At 39.7% G+C, this 18,836-nt stretch overlaps 1 protein-coding gene across 1 annotated transcript in view; it reads right to left on the bottom strand.

Moving 5' to 3' along the window:
• PHEX (phosphate regulating endopeptidase X-linked) overlaps positions 1-16,056 on the bottom strand; it is a 98,582-nt gene extending 82,526 nt beyond the window's left edge. The window contains exons 1-3 of the mRNA XM_056506024.1: positions 15,662-16,056; positions 11,585-11,653; positions 10,252-10,413 (exon numbers count right to left, since the gene is read on the bottom strand). Coding sequence (XP_056361999.1) covers positions 10,252-10,413; positions 11,585-11,653; positions 15,662-15,773 — 343 coding nt within the window. The 5' untranslated portion in view covers positions 15,774-16,056. The remainder of the gene's footprint in view (positions 1-10,251; positions 10,414-11,584; positions 11,654-15,661) is intronic.
• Positions 16,057-18,836: the final 2,780 nt, after the last annotated feature.

Raw genomic sequence — 18,836 nt, 5'->3', positions numbered from 1 at the left:
TGGAGGGTGTGGCTTGAGAAATAGAAGGGAGGGACAAAAGAAGCATGCAATGAGGGAACATGATTTTTCTCTCAAGAGAAATGAAAGAGTGATGGGATCACAGTATCAAAACACCTTTAGAAAATGCTTGGTGCCAGAGAGGTCTTTAGCCTACTGAAAAAGGCACAAAGAAGCCAGTGTTTAACAATGAAGACAAATTCAGCAGTGACAGTGATTAACCACTGGAACCAGCAGAGGAGACAGTGGCTTCTCTGCCCCTTAATATTTTCAAGACTTCATGTTTCTTTGGGGGATAAACTTTACTCCAAAGTCAATTATGCTTTATCCCAGTGCAAGCTACTGAGTTACATTATAAGGGTAATGCAATTGTCCCCAAATATGTCTCCAGAAAGATCATAGGAAATAATCCTTTGGTTACTCCTGCAATTGCACTCTATACATTTAGGATACAGATCTCAAAGCACTCTTAGACATGACAGACCAAGGAGACACAGCCATTATCCATTGCTGCAGACAGAGAAAGGGAGTCACAGATTGCTCCTTATCTAACCCATGTCAGAGTCCCAGTGACTGGAACAGTGCTGCTTTCTGAGCACAAAGCTTGCTGAACTTGATCCACACACTCACAGAGCTCTATCCTTTGGAGACAATGAATGCCCACCTTTAATTTCAGTGACTTTGGGAGTTGCTTGGCACTGCCCAGATGATGCTCAGTACTAAACTGAAAGCAGCTTGTAATGCATTCTGTTTGGGATCAGACTCAGAAAGCAGCCCAAGGGCCTGCACATTCAGCAGGGGTATTTGCAAATACCCAATGGCAGAGAATTCCTCTTTCAATAGCTGAGCAATAAAGACTCTGCTGGTCACCTTCTCACTGTGCTGCAAGCTGTAAGAACTGAGATTCTTAGCTGATGAGAAGAATAATTAAAAGAGCTGTTCCCATCTCCAGCTCTCAGTGACCACCTTTGTTTCCTCCCTAAGTTAGCATTATTATGTGCTACCTCTGTGAAGAAACAAAACCAAAGTTATCCTTTGGAAAATTGCAGATGATCCTCTGACACCAGCAGCAGGTTCTTTTAAGGATGTTCTGTGAGGAGTTACCTCTTAAATGTAGAGAAAAACCTTCTGAAACTGGTTGCAGTTTAGCAATCAAACCAAACCCACAACACATGTGTGCAGAATGTCATTCCCTGAGGTCCCTGAACTATAAAAGATAATTATGATTAATCTAGTCCTCCTCAAGAACATCTAACCCATAATTCCCATATTTTCTTCACATTTAGGAGGTATGGCAAAAGAGTTCCTGAAAAGTAACCTGTAAAACCCAAGTGTCCAACTGCACCTGTGCCACTGGGGCTGTTTGGCACTGCACCTGCAGCACGAAGGCATCACCCTCCCTTGGAACTCCCAGCACTCTGGGTTTCAAGTCAAGGTCAGTATGGTTCACAGAGCAAGGATCTGGCCAGGATGCCAAAGGGACACAAAAAACTTTAAAACCACACTGCTGTTACAGACATCACAGCTAGACAAATGTGCTGTCTGAAGCCACATGAGCTTACACATTCCAAGAGTGACCATTTCAGAATGCTTTGGGCCAGCTGACATTCATCTGGAGTATCCTGTTTCCAATTCCTCCCTTTCAGAGTCCAAAGTGAAGGAGAGCTGGCAGTGGTAAGTTTTGTTGTGCCTACAAGGGGCACAGTGTTCTACCCCAAAATAAAGGCACTGGCCACAGCATGTAAAATTATACACAGGACTGCTGAGATCATTTGACCAATGGTAACACTTCTGTCTTGATACATGGAAATTAGAATCTAATTAGACTGCAACATTCTAGGTTCCAAAACAGTCAAAGAAGCAAATCTGACACATATATTTTTATTCTCATCAGTTTGGAAAAGGGACTCTTACAGCTGGAATGGGGTCTAGAGGGGAGAGTGAAGAATTATCTATCAGTAGGTATGTATGCATGTATGTATGTATGTTCTAAAAGAAAGTGACAGACTTGATTGATATTTCAAGCTGAAGATATTTCTTGGGAACAAGACAAGTATCATCAAGCCAAGATTATTCTCAGAGTTAAATCTGTTCCTTCAGAGCACTCTTCTGAAAAAGGCATGGGCATCTGCTGTAGGACACAGCATTCAATGTTTCAGCACAGCTTTATCCCTCTCAGCAGGTTAATAGCTCAGGTCAAACTCCCACAAGAATGCACCTGCCCAGCTTCCATCTCAGAATTGTTTTGCATCTGGAAATCTTGGAAGAAGAGCAAAGCAAGATCTTGCCTGCCTGGACAATACCACATAGAGAAACCTCAGTGGATGTGCAGATGCTGCTTACAGTTCTTGTCTGATACCTGTGCAAGCCAACCTCAAACCAAAATTTCAATTAAATTCATTCATTTAATGAATTTAACTCATTCAATTCCTTGATGCCTTTAAAACACAAGTTATAAGAATGTCTCCTGATAGGCAACTGAAGTGTGCAAAATCACTTCTTTCCTCTAGTTGCAATTGATAGCAATATTTGGTTTCTGAGGTTTCCCTAAAATATGAGCTAACCTAAGTTCATTTCTTTTTTGTAAACTACTGGTTCTGCTAATGGCTCTGCAGTGCTTCTTGCTAGTGCAGGTATCTTATGCACAATCTGACATATAAAGTCTGGAGTCAACTCTTCCCCACCAGACATTTTATTAGAAGTGAATTGCAAATTATTGGTTTTCAAATAAAAAATTGTTTCCAAAAGTCCAAAATAAGAAAATACACTGTCTAAAGATAAAATTTTTACTCCTTCAAAAATAAAAAAAAAAATCAAAAATTTTCTCAACACCATAAAAAAAATTAAATAATTTCTAATTTTTACTAATAATTTTTACTAATAATTTTTACTGACATTAAGGCTCTTCTTCCTTTTCTTTGTGCATTGGTGGCTGTAAACAATTTTCAGTTTCAGAGCACAAGAAGGGAAACAGTCCAATCCTAGTGCAGTATAAAATATATTTAATTGCATTTTATAAATATCTATTTTGAGTTTCTGATGAATTATAGTCCACATTTCTCTACTGTTTGCTAAATATATATATGGGAGAACAAAATAGCATCAAAGGCTTGCAAAAAAGTCTCTCCATATGCTTAAAACTATCCTTGCCCAATTAAAGCTTTTTGCTTTGAGTGTCTAAAGCAAAATAAAATAGCAAATCAATACACCTTTCTGGCACTTATAATGCAGTTTTAGTTTTTTCCAAAGCTTACTTTATTTCCACTTTCATGCCTTTTTCATTCCCTTCTTAACCATCCCTCTACTACTTTCTTAGCTTTTTTCTCCCAGCCCCCCATTGCTAATAATCAGATCACCAGAATCATTTTACTGGAGTACATAAGTGCTTGAAATCACCACTCAAAGCCAATTTCCTAATGGCAAACCCCTTGTTCACACAGGAATGTGAAATAATGCAGAGCACTGGGCTCCTCTCAGGTTGCCCTACACCTGCTGCATTGTGCATTCCCAGTTTTTTGGGGGGCAGAGCCACCAGGATGGCAATGGATGGGGCCATTGGCCACTTTTGGCAGGCCCTGTGTTGGCTTACAGAGCCCCAGATATGCCTTAGATATTAAATATAAAACTTTCCATGTTTTCAAACCAGTAACTAGTCTGGTTTTTTTTCTCTAACAAAACTAGCAGAGCATTCTGCAGCTCCATAAGTTCATTCCTGTGGAGCTGATGGCTGAATCTGGGCCTGCCTTGTTTTGATAAAATGTGTCTCCCTCCTCCCCCTGCTTTATTTTGTGAGCTGGGATGGGGGTTTGTTTGCTTTTTTTTTTCATTATTTTGTTTTTTGGGGAGTTGGTGGGGCTTTTTTTGTTTTGGGGGCTTGGTTTTGTTTTGGTTGTTTTTTTTTTTAAGGTATTTAATCATGATCAAGACACCAGTTATCTATTCAAGAAACTATCTTTTGCATTTGATATAATTAATGTCCATCAGCCAATTTCTTGATGGCCACATTCATTTCAGCATGGATGGAGCAGTGACTCTTGAAAATAAGAGCCTCTCATTATTAATTCTTCTGATATTCCAATGGAACATTTAAATCATTATAAATTAATTTTGCACTCATAAGGATGTAATTAATATGAATTTGTATTTCCACAGGAATTCATGAAAACCTAGTAATTAATCAATTCATATAGTTCCCAAGGAACATAAACCAAGTAAAACTAACAAATATTCCCAAAAACCAATTTCATTAAAGGATTCTGTATTTAGAAAAATAAGCCAAACTAATATACTGACATTCTAGGGTTTCCCCTCACCCTTTGAAAAGAAATTCCACATTTCTTTCCTTGAATATCCATCTTAGCAATATGGGAGTTCTCATGGAAATAGCATTCACACAGCTGTGCTTACATAAATCTTCCTAATGCTCCTCAGTGCCCCCATACACAGCACACTTCCAAAACAGAAATGTTTGTTTACACTTTCAGCATTTTGTAAATTCTCTGAGTTTGTATATCAAAAGATAAGCCCATCATGTGAGTTCCTCCAAAAGTCAACAACATAACTGTACACAAACTGTGACCAAGAATCGTTTTATGAGGAGGTGAGAGACTCTGCTCATAAATTTAATTTCAATAATAAATCTTACTCTTTTGAGTAGAATTGCCCTCTTCCCTGCCCTGCCCCTCTGGCCTCTCAGTATCATGCTTTAAGGGATAACACATGTCATTATAATGTTAGGCAAAATATTTTAAACCACATTTACATCAGAAGATTGCAAATTTCCCAACTGCTACGATATAGAGTTCCACATTAAATGTCAGCATTACATTTATTTCATTACAATAATACTTTCAACATGTATTTGTGGAATTTTTTTTTGTCAAAAAATGTCATGGATTGCTGTGCCTCCAAGGTATCAATCCTCATTCTGTAAAATTACCCACCCAAACACAGCCATCAAAAATTCTAAAGTTCAATATCTGCAGGTATGAATGATATATATATCATAGAAACCCCAGGTTCACTGTACATTTAGGGGAAATATGTGCCACATGTGGAGCAGGAGTGAGCAGGAAGCCCCACTGGTTCCAGCTGAGGGCTCAGAGGAGGATGCCATTCCAGACCCACACCAGGCAGATGCTGTGGGAATCCTGTGGCTCAGTTACTCTGCTGCCTTTAAACCTCATTTAGGAACCAAAATTGTCTCCTCTCTGTACTCATGGTTTTCCAAAATCACTCATTACAAACACAATTTTCATTCTGAGCAGCCACAAAGCCTGGAATAAGTCCTGGCTTCTCCACTTCTGACTTAGGTATTTCATTTTACCAAAAAGTTACTAACTTCTTGCCTGGAGAGATTTACCTGACTAGTGCCACTTTTTCTTACATTCAGATAAATAAGCCACTATAGGAAAGATCTGGAACACTGAAAAAAAGTGTCTGTACCATTGAGAAGAGATCCATTTATTGCAGAAAAGACCAAGCAAAACAGCATGAAGTGCCATTGCTTTTTTCTGCTTTCTTGTTATCCAAGAGCACCTACCCAGCAATACATTGGAGGCAAAAACATAAATATCCTCTTTTATTTTATTTACTGCTGGTGCTCTTCCTCATATTTGGGACAGCTCTCAAAAGGCTCAAATAACTTTGAAGGAAACAAATCACAAGACACAGGTCAGCTAATATGGAAACCTGGGGATAAGTGTCAGCAGCTGCATTTCAGATTTCATGGGACACATCCAAACTATCCCAGTGGTCCCAGCTGAGCACCAGTTGAATGGTGGGAGAAAAAACCCAGCCCTGAAAGAGCCTTGTGGCACAGGGTCCTCTGTAGGACAGCAACCACTCAACAGCAGCTGCTCAACACCAACCCCTGGGATCAGTCTGAAAGGATATCCTACAGTCAAACAGCATACATTTCCAAAGAGATCATTTTACTTACTGGCTTTACTTATAAAGAATTTATTTTCCAAAGGAAAAATTTGCAAATTTTCTTGGGAAAAGTTGCCTATGCTGCCAAGATATTTTGTTTGCTGTCTGTCTCATGTTCTTCAGAAACCCACACACCATATCCTCCTAAAAGGCTTCCATTTCTTTCTGTTTACCACACTGGAAATTCCTTATTTTAAACTGACTGACATTCAGAAAACAGCCACACTACAAAGCTTAGCACAGCAAATCAGCCTGAAGTTGGTGTCTCACTGGACCAGGAACAGTACAGAGACTTAATTTGTAAACTGGTTTCCACAGTCATAAATTAAATTTTAAAAGATCTGGAAGGCATGTTCACAAATGATTCACATAATTCAAATCAGCTCCTTTGCAGTGCTGAGATTTAGGAATGTTTGTGGAGTTTTGTTTTGTTGTTTTTATTTTAATTTATTGCTTCCTGCACGGTCACTCAGAGAAAGGAAAAAACTTCAAACTTCAAAGAAAGGAAAAGAAGCTTCTGGGTTCACAACCAACATTCACCACAATTAATAAGCTCTGAACTGAATGCCTCACACTTCCAGCTCTGAACTGCTCACAAAAAGCCATTTGCTTTTCAGTGGCAAGACAAAAACACTCCTAAAACCTTAATGGAGGTCATCAAATAAAATGGAAAAATTCATCAGGAACTCAAATAGCTTCACAGGAAATATTATGGTAAGTGGAAAAACATTGAGTAACTCAGAGAGTTCCTGCAGTCTTGACCTGACACAGGGCTGAAGCTGCTGCAGTTCCAGATTGCTTCTGTTCACAGAGGCCACAGCCAAAGGATTCTTCCCATTTTGGAGGACTCCAAGGACTCCTCATCAGAGGCCTGTTGGGCACTAGGAGAGTTTGCTCTCAACCAATTTGAGGCACTTTTTAACATGCCTGTGGGGTGGCTGAAAAGGAAGGGCTGGCTTCAGGTCAGGGACAATCTGGTCCAGCCAGGGATGGTCAAGGGGAAGCAGTCGTACCTCAGCTCTCTCCAGGAAAGTTCTACAGGAAATTTTAACCTAAATATTACATGTCCCTTACCTATATTTGGGTCATAACCCAAACCACAAGCCTCTACTTTTCAGATATTTTTAGCTCTCTACAATTATCTTCTTTGCATTCCTCCATGATGCCTGAAATCCTGCTGAAGGTCACATCCAAGGAAAAACCTACCACTACTTTCTCCAGGCTAGAACTTTATTTATTTTGGATAGCCAGGAGATCAAAGTGAGTTACACATGTGGTTTGTGGATTCCTCTGAGTGCAGAAAAATAAACCCAAGTGACCCTCAAACAACATATGGAAAAGAAATTAAAGGGGAAATGATGATATGATTTTAGCTTGAATGCATCTTAAGACATCTAGAGAAACCCATGGGAGCATTATACATATATTCCTACCACACTATAAACCCAAATCTTTAAAAAAAAAAAAGGTATTTTTTAACTAACACGTTTTGCAGATGCAGAAGAACACCAAAATTAATGTTTCTAATCCTGATCCTTTAATCAACCAGAGATTTGCAGACAAAAAATTTACCACCCAGTAGTTCTTAGCTATTTTCCATTGACCAACTACCATTTCCTCTCTTTGGAATTCCCTATTAAGGCACCAAAAACCTTCACTGATACAGAAAATGTTCTACCCTTCTTTGAAGCTGATACCTGCAAAGTTGTTTGTTCTTGGGAGTCCCAAAAAACCTCCAAAAACCCCTAAAAAACACACACCAAAAAAAAAACCACTAAAAAGAAAACAAAACCCTAACACACACACACACACACACACACAAAGAAAGAAACAAAAACAAAACAAAAACAAACACCTCCAAACAAAGAAACCACAAACAAAAACACCAAACCCAAAATAAATTGAAAAAATTGCTTTGTTCTCAAACCCACGAGCACCTAATGCAGGGCTCAGTACATTGCATTACACAGCCACAACTACCTTTTTTAGGTAAACAGAATTAATTCTTACACTTGCTATCCATTAACTACTGGAAGATCATCTTCTGTAGCAATTGCTCCTGAGCAAACAAAAAAAAAATAAAATTAAGCTTCCAGAATATTGAAGATACACTGGTGCAACCTGTGTACCAAGTCTTTGCCCAAAATCCCCTTCTCAGGAACAGGAGCAGGGACCAGAAAACAGATTAGATGTCCAAATAGTTTATTTGAAGTAACGTAATTTTTTAATATATAGTCTGAATAAATTTTTCCATCTATATCATACCATCAAAGAAAATCAAATATGAAAAATGTGCCTTTCTGGCCAAGCCATGTTATCACTTTAAGATTAATAGTTTTCTTTAATATGATAAGTATTTCAGAACATAGAACTTGCATAATAACCATGCTTTTAAAGGCTGAGGCTTTTTTAATCTACTGAATGTCAAACAGGGATATTTACCATGTGGTACAAAGTTGTACTAAGAGTTCCTGTAAGGAAGAGATTAAATTTGCTTCCAAGGTCTATTAAGCCCTATAACTTTTTCTCTATGCAAGACTTCTTCCTCTTACTAAAACTTCTGCTAGCAAAGTTGTGGTCATACACAAATTAATAACTCAGTGCTGAGCTAATTTATTGAAATAACTCAAGAGAAAACACAATTATACCTAGAGGCTGAAGTTATGCTTGTTATTTCACCTACCAACACTTTCCTTTTTCCTTGTTTTAAATTACAAAGAATATATTTTGGAAAGTTCAGGAAGTACAAAGTTAAGGAGGAGATGGCAAATGTTATATTAAAAACACTCCTGTACACCAACCAGCATTTCACATCTTTGTCCCTGTCTGTGCCAAGGGCATCCTATTAAATAATTTTGTATAAACTCCCTTTATCTGATATGGAGTTTCCATTAAGCAAATACTTCCCACTTGGATGTTTTTTCTTTGTCTTGCATTTTTTCTAGCTATGTATTAGCAAAGGGACTAAAGAGACTGCAGAAAGAAAATCAAATAAAAATCTGGTTTAGCATGATGTCCTTGATTAGGACCTGTAAAAAGAGGAAATTAAGGATGACAGTGACAGTTTGCTACTCTATATTCAATTAAGACTGGCCTCTTTGTGGCTATGGTTCATGCAGGATGTGCAGTTATCTAATACAGCCCAATTCTGGCTGCAGAACAACTATAATGCAAAGCATAACTTAAAACAGACTCTGGCAATATTTCTTTTCCTTTCCTTGTGACATTTTCAGCAAACTTTAAACAGAAATTTTGAGATCATATAGTATGCTGAAAACCAAAACTCATAATCTGAGCCCAAATGCAGCTTTTAAAATACTTAATAATGTGAAAATTGAATACAATAAGACTGAAGAAAGCAATTGGAGAAGGGCTTTGGTGCCTACACAAAATCCAAAGAAAAATAAGTGCTATATTTAAAAGCAGCTTCTGCTCTGTGGTGAGCTCAAGCCAGGCTCTTATGTCAATAATTATGTCAATTATGCACTCAAGGTAGGCAAACTTCAAACCAACAATATTAAATCCTGCATGTCTCCCTTTATTTGAATGGCTCACTTTTAGCCAGGACCATAAGAATCTGGCAAGATTTCCCTGCCCAGCAATCACCATCTCCTTTCTCCCCAGCTGCTCTGCAGGGCTCCCTGGCAAAGCAGCCACGCTGCAGCCCCAAGGCAAGTCACATGCAGATTAAAATACATTTCTTCCTACACATTTCCATCCTCCAGAAACACTTTCTTAAGCAACTTTCTGTTTCACTGATGATAGCTCAGGTACTTCAGTGGCAGCCTGGATGGGTGGGAAGGAAACCCAACACCCAAAAACTCCATCCCCAGAAGCCTGAGAACTGCCTCTGCCAAGGGCTAGGTGATTCCAGGAAAATATCACTCTGGTTTGGCCTTATTATATTCTTCCCTGCTGTTGGCCACTGTTACAGAAAGCCTGCTGCCCTGGACTGATGGTTGATTTTGGGCTATTCTTACCTGTGTGTGCTCAGCTCCTGCAGTCTGGTCTAACCATCTACTGCAAGGGGGAAAGAGTTAAATCCCCTTGTCTTTTCCTTTTGGTATAATCAGTATCATTTCATCCCTCCATTCTTAACTGGTAAAATTTCCAGTATTCCCAGCAGTTCTATTCTTCCTCCTAAATTCTGTTTATGTTAAATTCAGTATCTCTCAATGTGATTTTCAATTAAAAAAAAATAAAGAAAAATATACTGAAAAGAGAACATCAAGTCAGGCTTGGATGTTACCCAGTGATGAACCCAGCCAATTAACAAGCTACAACAACAAGCCAACCAAATACTTTTAGAAATGATCTATTTACCCTTTAGTTTGAGGTCCACATTGTGTCTCAGCCAGGGATAAACACCATAGTTGGACATATCTTCAGGAATAGGGTTATTATATATCCAGCCATCACATGCAAATCGATAGAAGTTCTCACATGGATCTACAGATTGATTTATCTTGCTCAGGATGCTAGCAGCTGTAAAAAAAGACACCACATAGATTTTGTGGAATGCTTTTTCCTCAACAGAGAATTACACAAGGCAACAGTCCAGAAATTATGATTAATGAGAAACAAACAAACAAACAAAAAAGAAAAAATATCTGCCATGAATCTTCTTGACTGTCATAAAGCAAGGACAACTTAACTTAGCACTACATGAACATGAGGTGCTGGAGCCAGACACCTGAAGACAGGCTCTCCATTGTTACCATGACAGAATTAATTGCCTGAGGAATTTAGTAGTGATACATATTAAGTAGATTGTGATTAGCACTTCAGTAATTATGCAGTGTTTACCTCTTGTGCAGTTGAATACTGCACAAGAAAACAAATCCAATTCTGATCTACCATACATTGGAAAAGATAATTAATTGTATTTTCAGCTCCATTTTGTGACTGCTTCCTTACCAGTTACTACTGTCAGTGAAAGAGAGGTGGTAAGAGAGAGATCAGTCTGACAAGCCCAAGACTCAGGAGCTTTTCAGTACCTAATCATAAAATCACAGAATAGTTTGGGTTGGAAGGAACCTTAAAGGTCAACTCTGCAGTAAGCAGGGACATCATGAGCTAGACCAGGCTGCTCAGAGTCCTATCCAACCTGACCTTGAGCACCTCCAGAATGGGGCATCCACAGCTTCTCTGTGACCTGTGCCACTGCTTCACCACCCCCACCATAAAAATTCTTTTCTGTATAACTTGTCTGAATCTACCCACTTTTAATATAAAATCATATAAAATGTGTACCAGATCTGGTACAAAACCATCTCTGTGCTTAACAATTCACTTGCTAGTTTTCTGGTAACTGGAAAGGATGCAACAAAATATACCTGAAAGTCTAGTCACTCAACATTTTGTTTCTTATTTAAAAAAAAAAAATAAAATAAAAAAGAAAAATAACCCCTATGGGAAACTTTGAGTCAACCTTGTTAGACTAGTATTAGACCAAATTAAAACATGAATTTTAAATGTAAAAATAAACAAAACTGAAGCAACCTGAACAGTGACTTTTTAAGTTTTGGAGTCATAATTCTTTTACCTCATTAATTAAGCTGAGTAAAATGTATAATGTGAAAAAATTAAATGGTATAAATACTGCATTAACATACTATAATCATGATATAATTGAGAGGATAAAATTGCTGCTTACCAGCTTCAATGCATTCTGCAGTCAAACAGTACTGTTGCTTCGGATGGAACTTTATAAGACCTTGGCTAACTGCAAAATGGAAAACCATAATGAGATCATTTGCAATGGACTTTGACAACTGCAGCCAAATGTTGTGAACTCAGTCATTCCAATATCAGGGCAGCCTCTGGTCCCAGTGCCTCTCTGATGCATTGATTTAGAGCACTTAGAATGTATATAAAGTGAATGTTTAGAATGTACACTGTGTAAATACTGCAGCTTGTACAAATAATTTTCTGCTGCTAGTCCCACTGTCTGCCTCCCCCTCTTTGCTCACAGGCAGCACAGAGCAAGGGCTGTCTCTGCACTGTCTGGAGCAGCATCACTGGCAGTGAGCACCACATGGTACAAACCATTCAGCATTGAAATCATCCTCCAGAGCCTGGAAACACAGGAGAACAGAATGGCTTGGGCTAGAAGGGACCTTTAAGAGCCTCTAATTCCAGCACTGCCATGGACAGGGACCTTGTGCTAGATCACACTGCACCTCCCATGACTGGAAAGGCAGAGCAGCCTCACCCCCTCTGCAGGGTCCTCACACTGTCCTGCAGCAGACTGCACTGCCCAGCACACCCAGCAGCAGCAGGGCACTCCCAGGTCTCCTGATCCCAGCTGGAACACAGCAGACTGCCATGGGCACAAGGATAGCTGTGCTTTGTAAGGCACAACCCAGCTTCTGTCTGAACTGCCTCCCAAAAGTATTGTAACTGCATTTGCTTCCAACAGCCTTGCTGAGAAACTGTCAGTTAATTTTGTTCACCTTTTAGAAATGTGTGTTACAACTGCCATTGAAATTTAAGTACAGGAATTTCTAATTTCAGACAGTGCTCTCAGGCAGCAAATATGCAGATAATTGATACTTGGGATTAGGAAAGGAGAATCCCAAGGGATAGGTGAAATAGTACTCACTAGATGTGCTCAGTAGGCATAAAGAAATGTCTCATTATATCCATTATCTTAATAACAGTCCATGGCAAAAATAAAAAAAGAAAATAACACTGAACAAAAAAAAAACAACAATGAAATACATTATGGTACCATAGCTTTAACAGTGCTGATAGTTATAAAGCAATTTCTAGTGTAGTTATATGTTGTTCAAAAGTGATAGAAAAATGTGAAATACCATTTCAGTCCAGGAAATTTTTTTACAAAATGTCCTAAAGCTAGAATTGAATATAAAGCCATTTCATCTATTCCAGTCTCACAGTTTTAATGGCAATTAATGACAGAAATAGCTGGATTTCAATCCAAGTTTCTCAGAAAATGGGAATCTAAAACTATTTCTGGGCAGCTTTTCCAAATCTTGCATTGGTTTAGTGAAACACAACACCTCAAATACTTTTGTAAATTAGCCAAGAAATACACAAGATTTTGAGGCATACAAAGGTTGTAACTGGAATACTGAAGACCAGGAGACAATAGAGAAGTGGAGATCTCCAGAAGATAATTTTGAGCCACTACAAAGATGAACTACAAATAATGGATAATGTCCCTTTTAATTAAGTCTTGCACTCCTCCCAGCTCACTTTTTCCCAGATTAGAATTCAGCCCTTTAGAATCTGTCCAGGTCTTGAATGTTTGATAAATTTTTTTTTTAACAAGGCAGAGAAAGGAGGGAAAAGCCCAGACATCATTTCATTTTTAATCTGAAGCAGCCCTTGTGGTTTTGATACTTATCAACAAAAGCAAAATACCATTTCAACTGGGAAACTTACAATTTTATCACTAGAACAAATTTTTGGCAGTAACATTTCCATTGTAAGTAACAGCTAATTTTGACAGAAGAAACTTTGCAGAGTTTCGTTGTCTTGCCTTTTTATTGTTAAGATAACTAATCATGACATTATTACTTGGAGTCATGGTTATAACCCTCAGCATCCTAACTTCTTCCTTGATAAGCCTGTTTCCAGATTCTTAAGGAAATACTCATCACAACTGTGTTTAAAAAAATTAAATCTATAAGGGGAAAGATGCAAATAATGTGAACGTTCCTGTGATGTGAGAAGCCCAAAGGACGACCAAGTCAGGAGGGGAGGCTCTCAAACTGAGATTGAAAGCTGCCTGACCTCTCACCCAAAGGAACTGGAGAGCAATCCAAGGAGGAGGTGGCTCCTGTGCTGCCACAGCCCCACCAGAATGTCACAGCAGGACCCAGCAGTGCTGAGCCCCTGCCCTGGTGGCTCCCACTGCAGCCAGGATGAGCAGGAACAGGAAAATAACATCACCTGCTTCTCCCACATCCTCCTTAGACTTGTGGGAACTATGAGAAAAAAGCAGGAGAAAGATACATTTCACTCCTCAGGCTGGAAAATTGGTTTCAGGAGTACCAGAAATGGCAAGTTTTTCAGACTAAATGAAAACTGAAGGAAAAAAAAAATCTTGAGGTGCCTGAAATGTTTCATATGGACAGAAAAAAAATTATGTCCATTTCTACAGTTAAATAAAACTAAAAAAAATTAAGCTTAAACTTACAAACCATAACACAATGAAGTGTGGAAACATCTAATTGAAAAAATGTTAAACCAAAACAATTTAACTTTTTTCCTTGGTTCTTTAGATTGAAAATTTCAGATAATTTCGAAACAAATCCTAAAAGCATTTTGTTCGACCTAAGGCCAGGATTTTTATTTTCTTTGCAGTTATGCCAGTGAAAATTTTGACACTGAACCTTGCCTACAGAACATGCCCCAGTCACATTTGTAAAGCTGTCTGCAAGAATTAATATATCTGCTTGAATTTTCACACCTGCCCTATGGATAAAGCAGTTCTGTCTCTGAGAAGCTGTGATGGTAAATGTCTATTGCTTTTATTGCTCTAAGCAATAAACAAACCTAGTGCAGGCAAAAAGAAATAAGGTCTCTCCATTATTACTCCCTGGTGTTTATACTACATTCTTTTAGTGAAAAACTTTTTTTTTCATCTAGAAATTTGAAGATTCAAACTTGCTCATGGTTTTAAAAAGTTTTGTTGACTTGAATGAGATCACTAACACAGAAGTTATTTGCCTATATTTGCAAATGTTGCAGAAATTGCTCCAGAGCAGAAAACTTCTAACCAAGAGTGAGCCTGATGCTTTAAATATTCTATAGAAAACTTGACACTGTTTTCTATGTTGTGACTATAAACAAAGCAGACCTTTCAAACAAGATCATAAAGGACTGGAGGAAAGCAAAAGATATGCTTGGAGGCAAGGTTTCCACCAATGTAGGGAAATCTGTGTTGGTCTAAAGAAACAAAACGTTGGGCTGAGTTGTTCCAAAAGAGGATCCAACTCTGCAAACTTCTTACATGATACAACACAGTTTCCTCTTTGGTTGGAGTTTTGGGCTTATTTATACTTCTACTCATGATTTCAGAAGTGTAGGCACATGCTTTCAAGTGTTATTCTAACAAAACCAATCTATAGATAATTCCAAATCTGGGAGAGGAAAAATGAATTCTTTCTCTGTTGCATCTAGTTACAGCTTATTCATCTGACGAAAATATTTCAATTTCATCCTAGATGCACTCTTTCCTGCTTTTGTAAAGGCAACTTTGCAATTCATCATAGAAGAACAGAAAGATCTAAAAAATGTGCACACATATGCACTATTGAGGCTTTCTACAGGAATTTTAGTCAAGCCTCAAATGAAAACCAAATGAAGGAAAGCCCAAAAGATTCCGTAAAATGTGTGCACTACACAGATTCATTTTCAGGAAACAGAGAACACTACTCCCCATCAGTCACAGCCAGTGAATCCATAATCAGCACAACCTCACCTGTTCCTCTCTGTCCTGTGAAAGAACCCAGTTCTGGTCAGAACACATTCAAATGAGTATCCACATTTAAATTCAGCATTCAAAACATTACACGAATCCAGATTGCACCTCCCAGCTCTAGGATTCCCACAACAAGAACTCCTTCACTGACACACATCCCTTTCAGGATAAACATGAAAGGAGAAGAGATTTAGATTTTCACCCAAAGACATTGTGAGGCACAAGCACCAGCAGCAGGAGGTGCCTGGGGAGGGCTGTGCTCAGGTCAGTGCCACTTACCCAAGAGGAGAGCGGTGCCAAGCACAACAGTGCCGCTCACAAACACTCCGAGGGCGATCCGAGTGCCTCTGCTGGCTGCTCCCCTGCCCTCGGGGACTGGCTCTCCTTCCATCAGGACAGCCTGGAAGAGGAATCTCACACAGGTCTGGTTCCCCTGCTGCTGTGGTGTCAGTGCTTCAACTGTTCACGAACCGTGCCCATGAGCTCTCCTCCTCCTCCTCGCTCCTATTTAAAACTCCAGGTTTCTGTCATCAACCATTTCCTAGGCACTTCCTGCTCTCTCCCTCTCAGAGCAGAATCACATGTGAGGCAGTACTGTCTCCTGTGTTTTGTGGAAAAGCAAGCAGTGGCCTCAGCCTGTGGCGCCTCTGTGAGCTCAGCAGTCCCCTTATCAGGGGTTCCCAACACGAGCGTTTCACTGAACAGATGTTTTAACTATTCCAAGAGCTGCACACCCTCTCCAATCAAAGCAGGGCTGCTGGCAACTTCTACAAACACAAGTTCTATGGAAGGTTTTATTTTTTTCTCCTTGCACTCATTTAAAAAGACTAATTATCTGCTGACTAAAGTTTTTCTCCTTTTAAACCACTGCTGCTGCATCATTTGGCTTCACCAGAAGAGGTACCCACTCAGCAGACAAATCCCTTTTTAAAGCTTCCTAAAAACTCTTAGAATATCATGTAGCATTTTATTTCGGGAATTTGGTATGTGACACTGTGTGCCAAAAATCACAGTCAAGCAGCACAAAGCAATAATCAGCACAACCTACAGAAGAGTCCTGCTCTAAAAGCTAGATCTGGCTTTTTCCAGGCAAGATATTTCAGTCCTTGCTGGTACACAACATATTTTAAGCAATGATCCTATGCTTCCAAGTCAAGTACTACTATGAGCTTAGTGGAAAAGCATCTATTTGGCACTTTAAGAAGGTGGGGGATTAAAAAGAAATTGTATTTCTATGGATTTCTCAGTGGAGTAGAATTGATAGTCCTCTCTTCGTGTAGCAAACTTTTGCTATTCATCAAGTAAAAAAAATTAGCCATTTCAGGGTGAATTCTCTGAGCTGACTGTGACATTCAGCCCTCTGAAGAGCTCTTGCTTTTTTGAGAGCTCATGCAAAACATAAGGATGCAGGGAGAGGCAGCACCATTCTGCTCTCAACAGCTGTTTATGTGAATGAGTTACTTAGTTTTATGGGTCCTTATCTCAGCCCCCAACCATCCTGATTAAAAGTTGCACAAGTAGAGAGAAGAAAGACATACATGTGTCACAGAATGTGTGTGATGGCAGTTGTCAGTTTGGAGAGTGAAACCTTTTTCCATGTGAGAACTTGCACACAAGTTGTCCTGGATGCCCCGTGGACAAGAAGGGAAAGCCACTCCATCTAGAAGAGGACTTAGAGTTTGAAGTTCCTGAAACTTCTCAACCCCCTCTACTGCCTCACAGGGGTCCTGCAAACAAAATGCCCCCAGTTCTTATTCCTGTCCCTCCTCAAGTTCCAAAAGGGCATTCTCATCTCTGCTTTGTGCAAAACAGGAAAAAACATTTGCTCCTTTTCACCTGTCTATTGTCCCACATATAACCCATGATTTTGATATCCACCAGCTGAGGCAGGAGAGGGAAATGATGCCACAGAACCAGGAGGACCTCATGCCTCCCAGCACAAAAATTCCCACTCATGCATGAATGACTCCATGGGTGTGAGCAGATATCTGGTTATAAGAAATACTCAGCACAAGACTGTTACCAGCACAGGTTTGGGAATTTGGTATTTGTGTGACATTGCTGCATTTGAGTCCTCATATCAGAAATCACTATGATCTCAAAGGGGCTGCCAAAAGAGCAGAGTATGACCCAGACAATGCATGGACACAGTGTGATCTCAACATTTAATTCACTGTGTCTGTGATCCAAACCCTGAGTAAACCTCAGAAGAACCTTTTGACAAGTATTTGCTGTAGGTTACCTGATGGTTTTTCTACTGTACCCCAACATATAAATGCTGAGCTATTAGACCTATTGATACTGTCAGCTTATGTCCCTCCAACCAACCCTGAATTATCATGTGCTTACTCAATTACCCCATAGTTTCTAAATTTCAGGTTCTTCCCCCTTGAGAAGTACTAGTATGGCTCTATCAGTATTTCACTAGTAGGATTTTTGGTTTTTGCATATAGGTAGCCTTATAAAATAAGGGCCATGTCACCTTGTGAAATCATGGCTCAGGCCTGCTGCTTAGGGTAAGTAGAAGGGAACAGTGGGAGAGTGACCCAGCTGGAACAGGGGTGGAGAGATGTGAGAGATGTGAGAGATGTGAGACCTGCTGTGTGCCCACATCTTGGTGCACAGTGGCTGCTTGACTGGGGCTTGTTGTGCACCAAAACTATGTAAACTGATAACTGGGTAACTGCTTAAAAAGGGATGGGGGTTGCAGTAAAGGGCTCTCCTCTGCACAGCCTGGGGACTCTGCATCACTCTGCAGATCACAATTGATCTCTTTCTAGGACAACATCAAGCCAGAAACCAAGAACAGCTTTCAACAGACAGAAATCAGTTATTTCTCTGAAAATCTGTGTCAGTGGAAGAGGGAAGGGAAAGATAGGGAAGGAGCAGGGAGAAGATGGACAGCTCATTCCCCTCTCCCAAACACCAGAAGGTGAGCACTATGGGAACATGGAGCTATCCCAATAAAATCCAGCAAGCTCCAGCTACAGGAGTCCTCTGTAGTTGTCAGCTCCAAGCAGCACCTAATCCTTGTGGCAAGAGGATTGTCAGCAACAAAATGACTTTTCCATGTTTGGGTTTGTGGGATTATTTACACTGTGGCATAGTACAAAGTGTCCTTCCCTCTGGCTGTAGAGTTTGCCTGTAGTCAGAACCCATCTTGGTTTCTCCAGCATGTACAGAACTATGAAATTACAGCTAAACCATAAACAGCTGCAGGCAACAGCTGCAGAGGTCCTTTTCTGGCAGTGTTTGAAAAGGTGCACAGAGCACATTAAGCTCCTGGTACTGATGATCTGTGACAAAAGCCTGCAGCGTTTAATTCACCTTTTTGATGAGTGTTCAAGGATTTGGTGGCCTTGCTCATCCCAAGTCCAGCAGCTCTTTGGCAGGCACAGGATACATGGCCACACTTCCTGCTGGAGCTGCTAACAGCACTCCTGGCCATTGCAGC

This window comes from Oenanthe melanoleuca, chromosome 1 (assembly GCF_029582105.1).
Source record: "Oenanthe melanoleuca isolate GR-GAL-2019-014 chromosome 1, OMel1.0, whole genome shotgun sequence".
Classification (NCBI taxonomy): domain Eukaryota; kingdom Metazoa; phylum Chordata; class Aves; order Passeriformes; family Muscicapidae; genus Oenanthe; species Oenanthe melanoleuca.
Note: the sequence above shows the minus strand (reverse complement) of the source record. Positions and strands in the feature narration are given on the sequence as shown.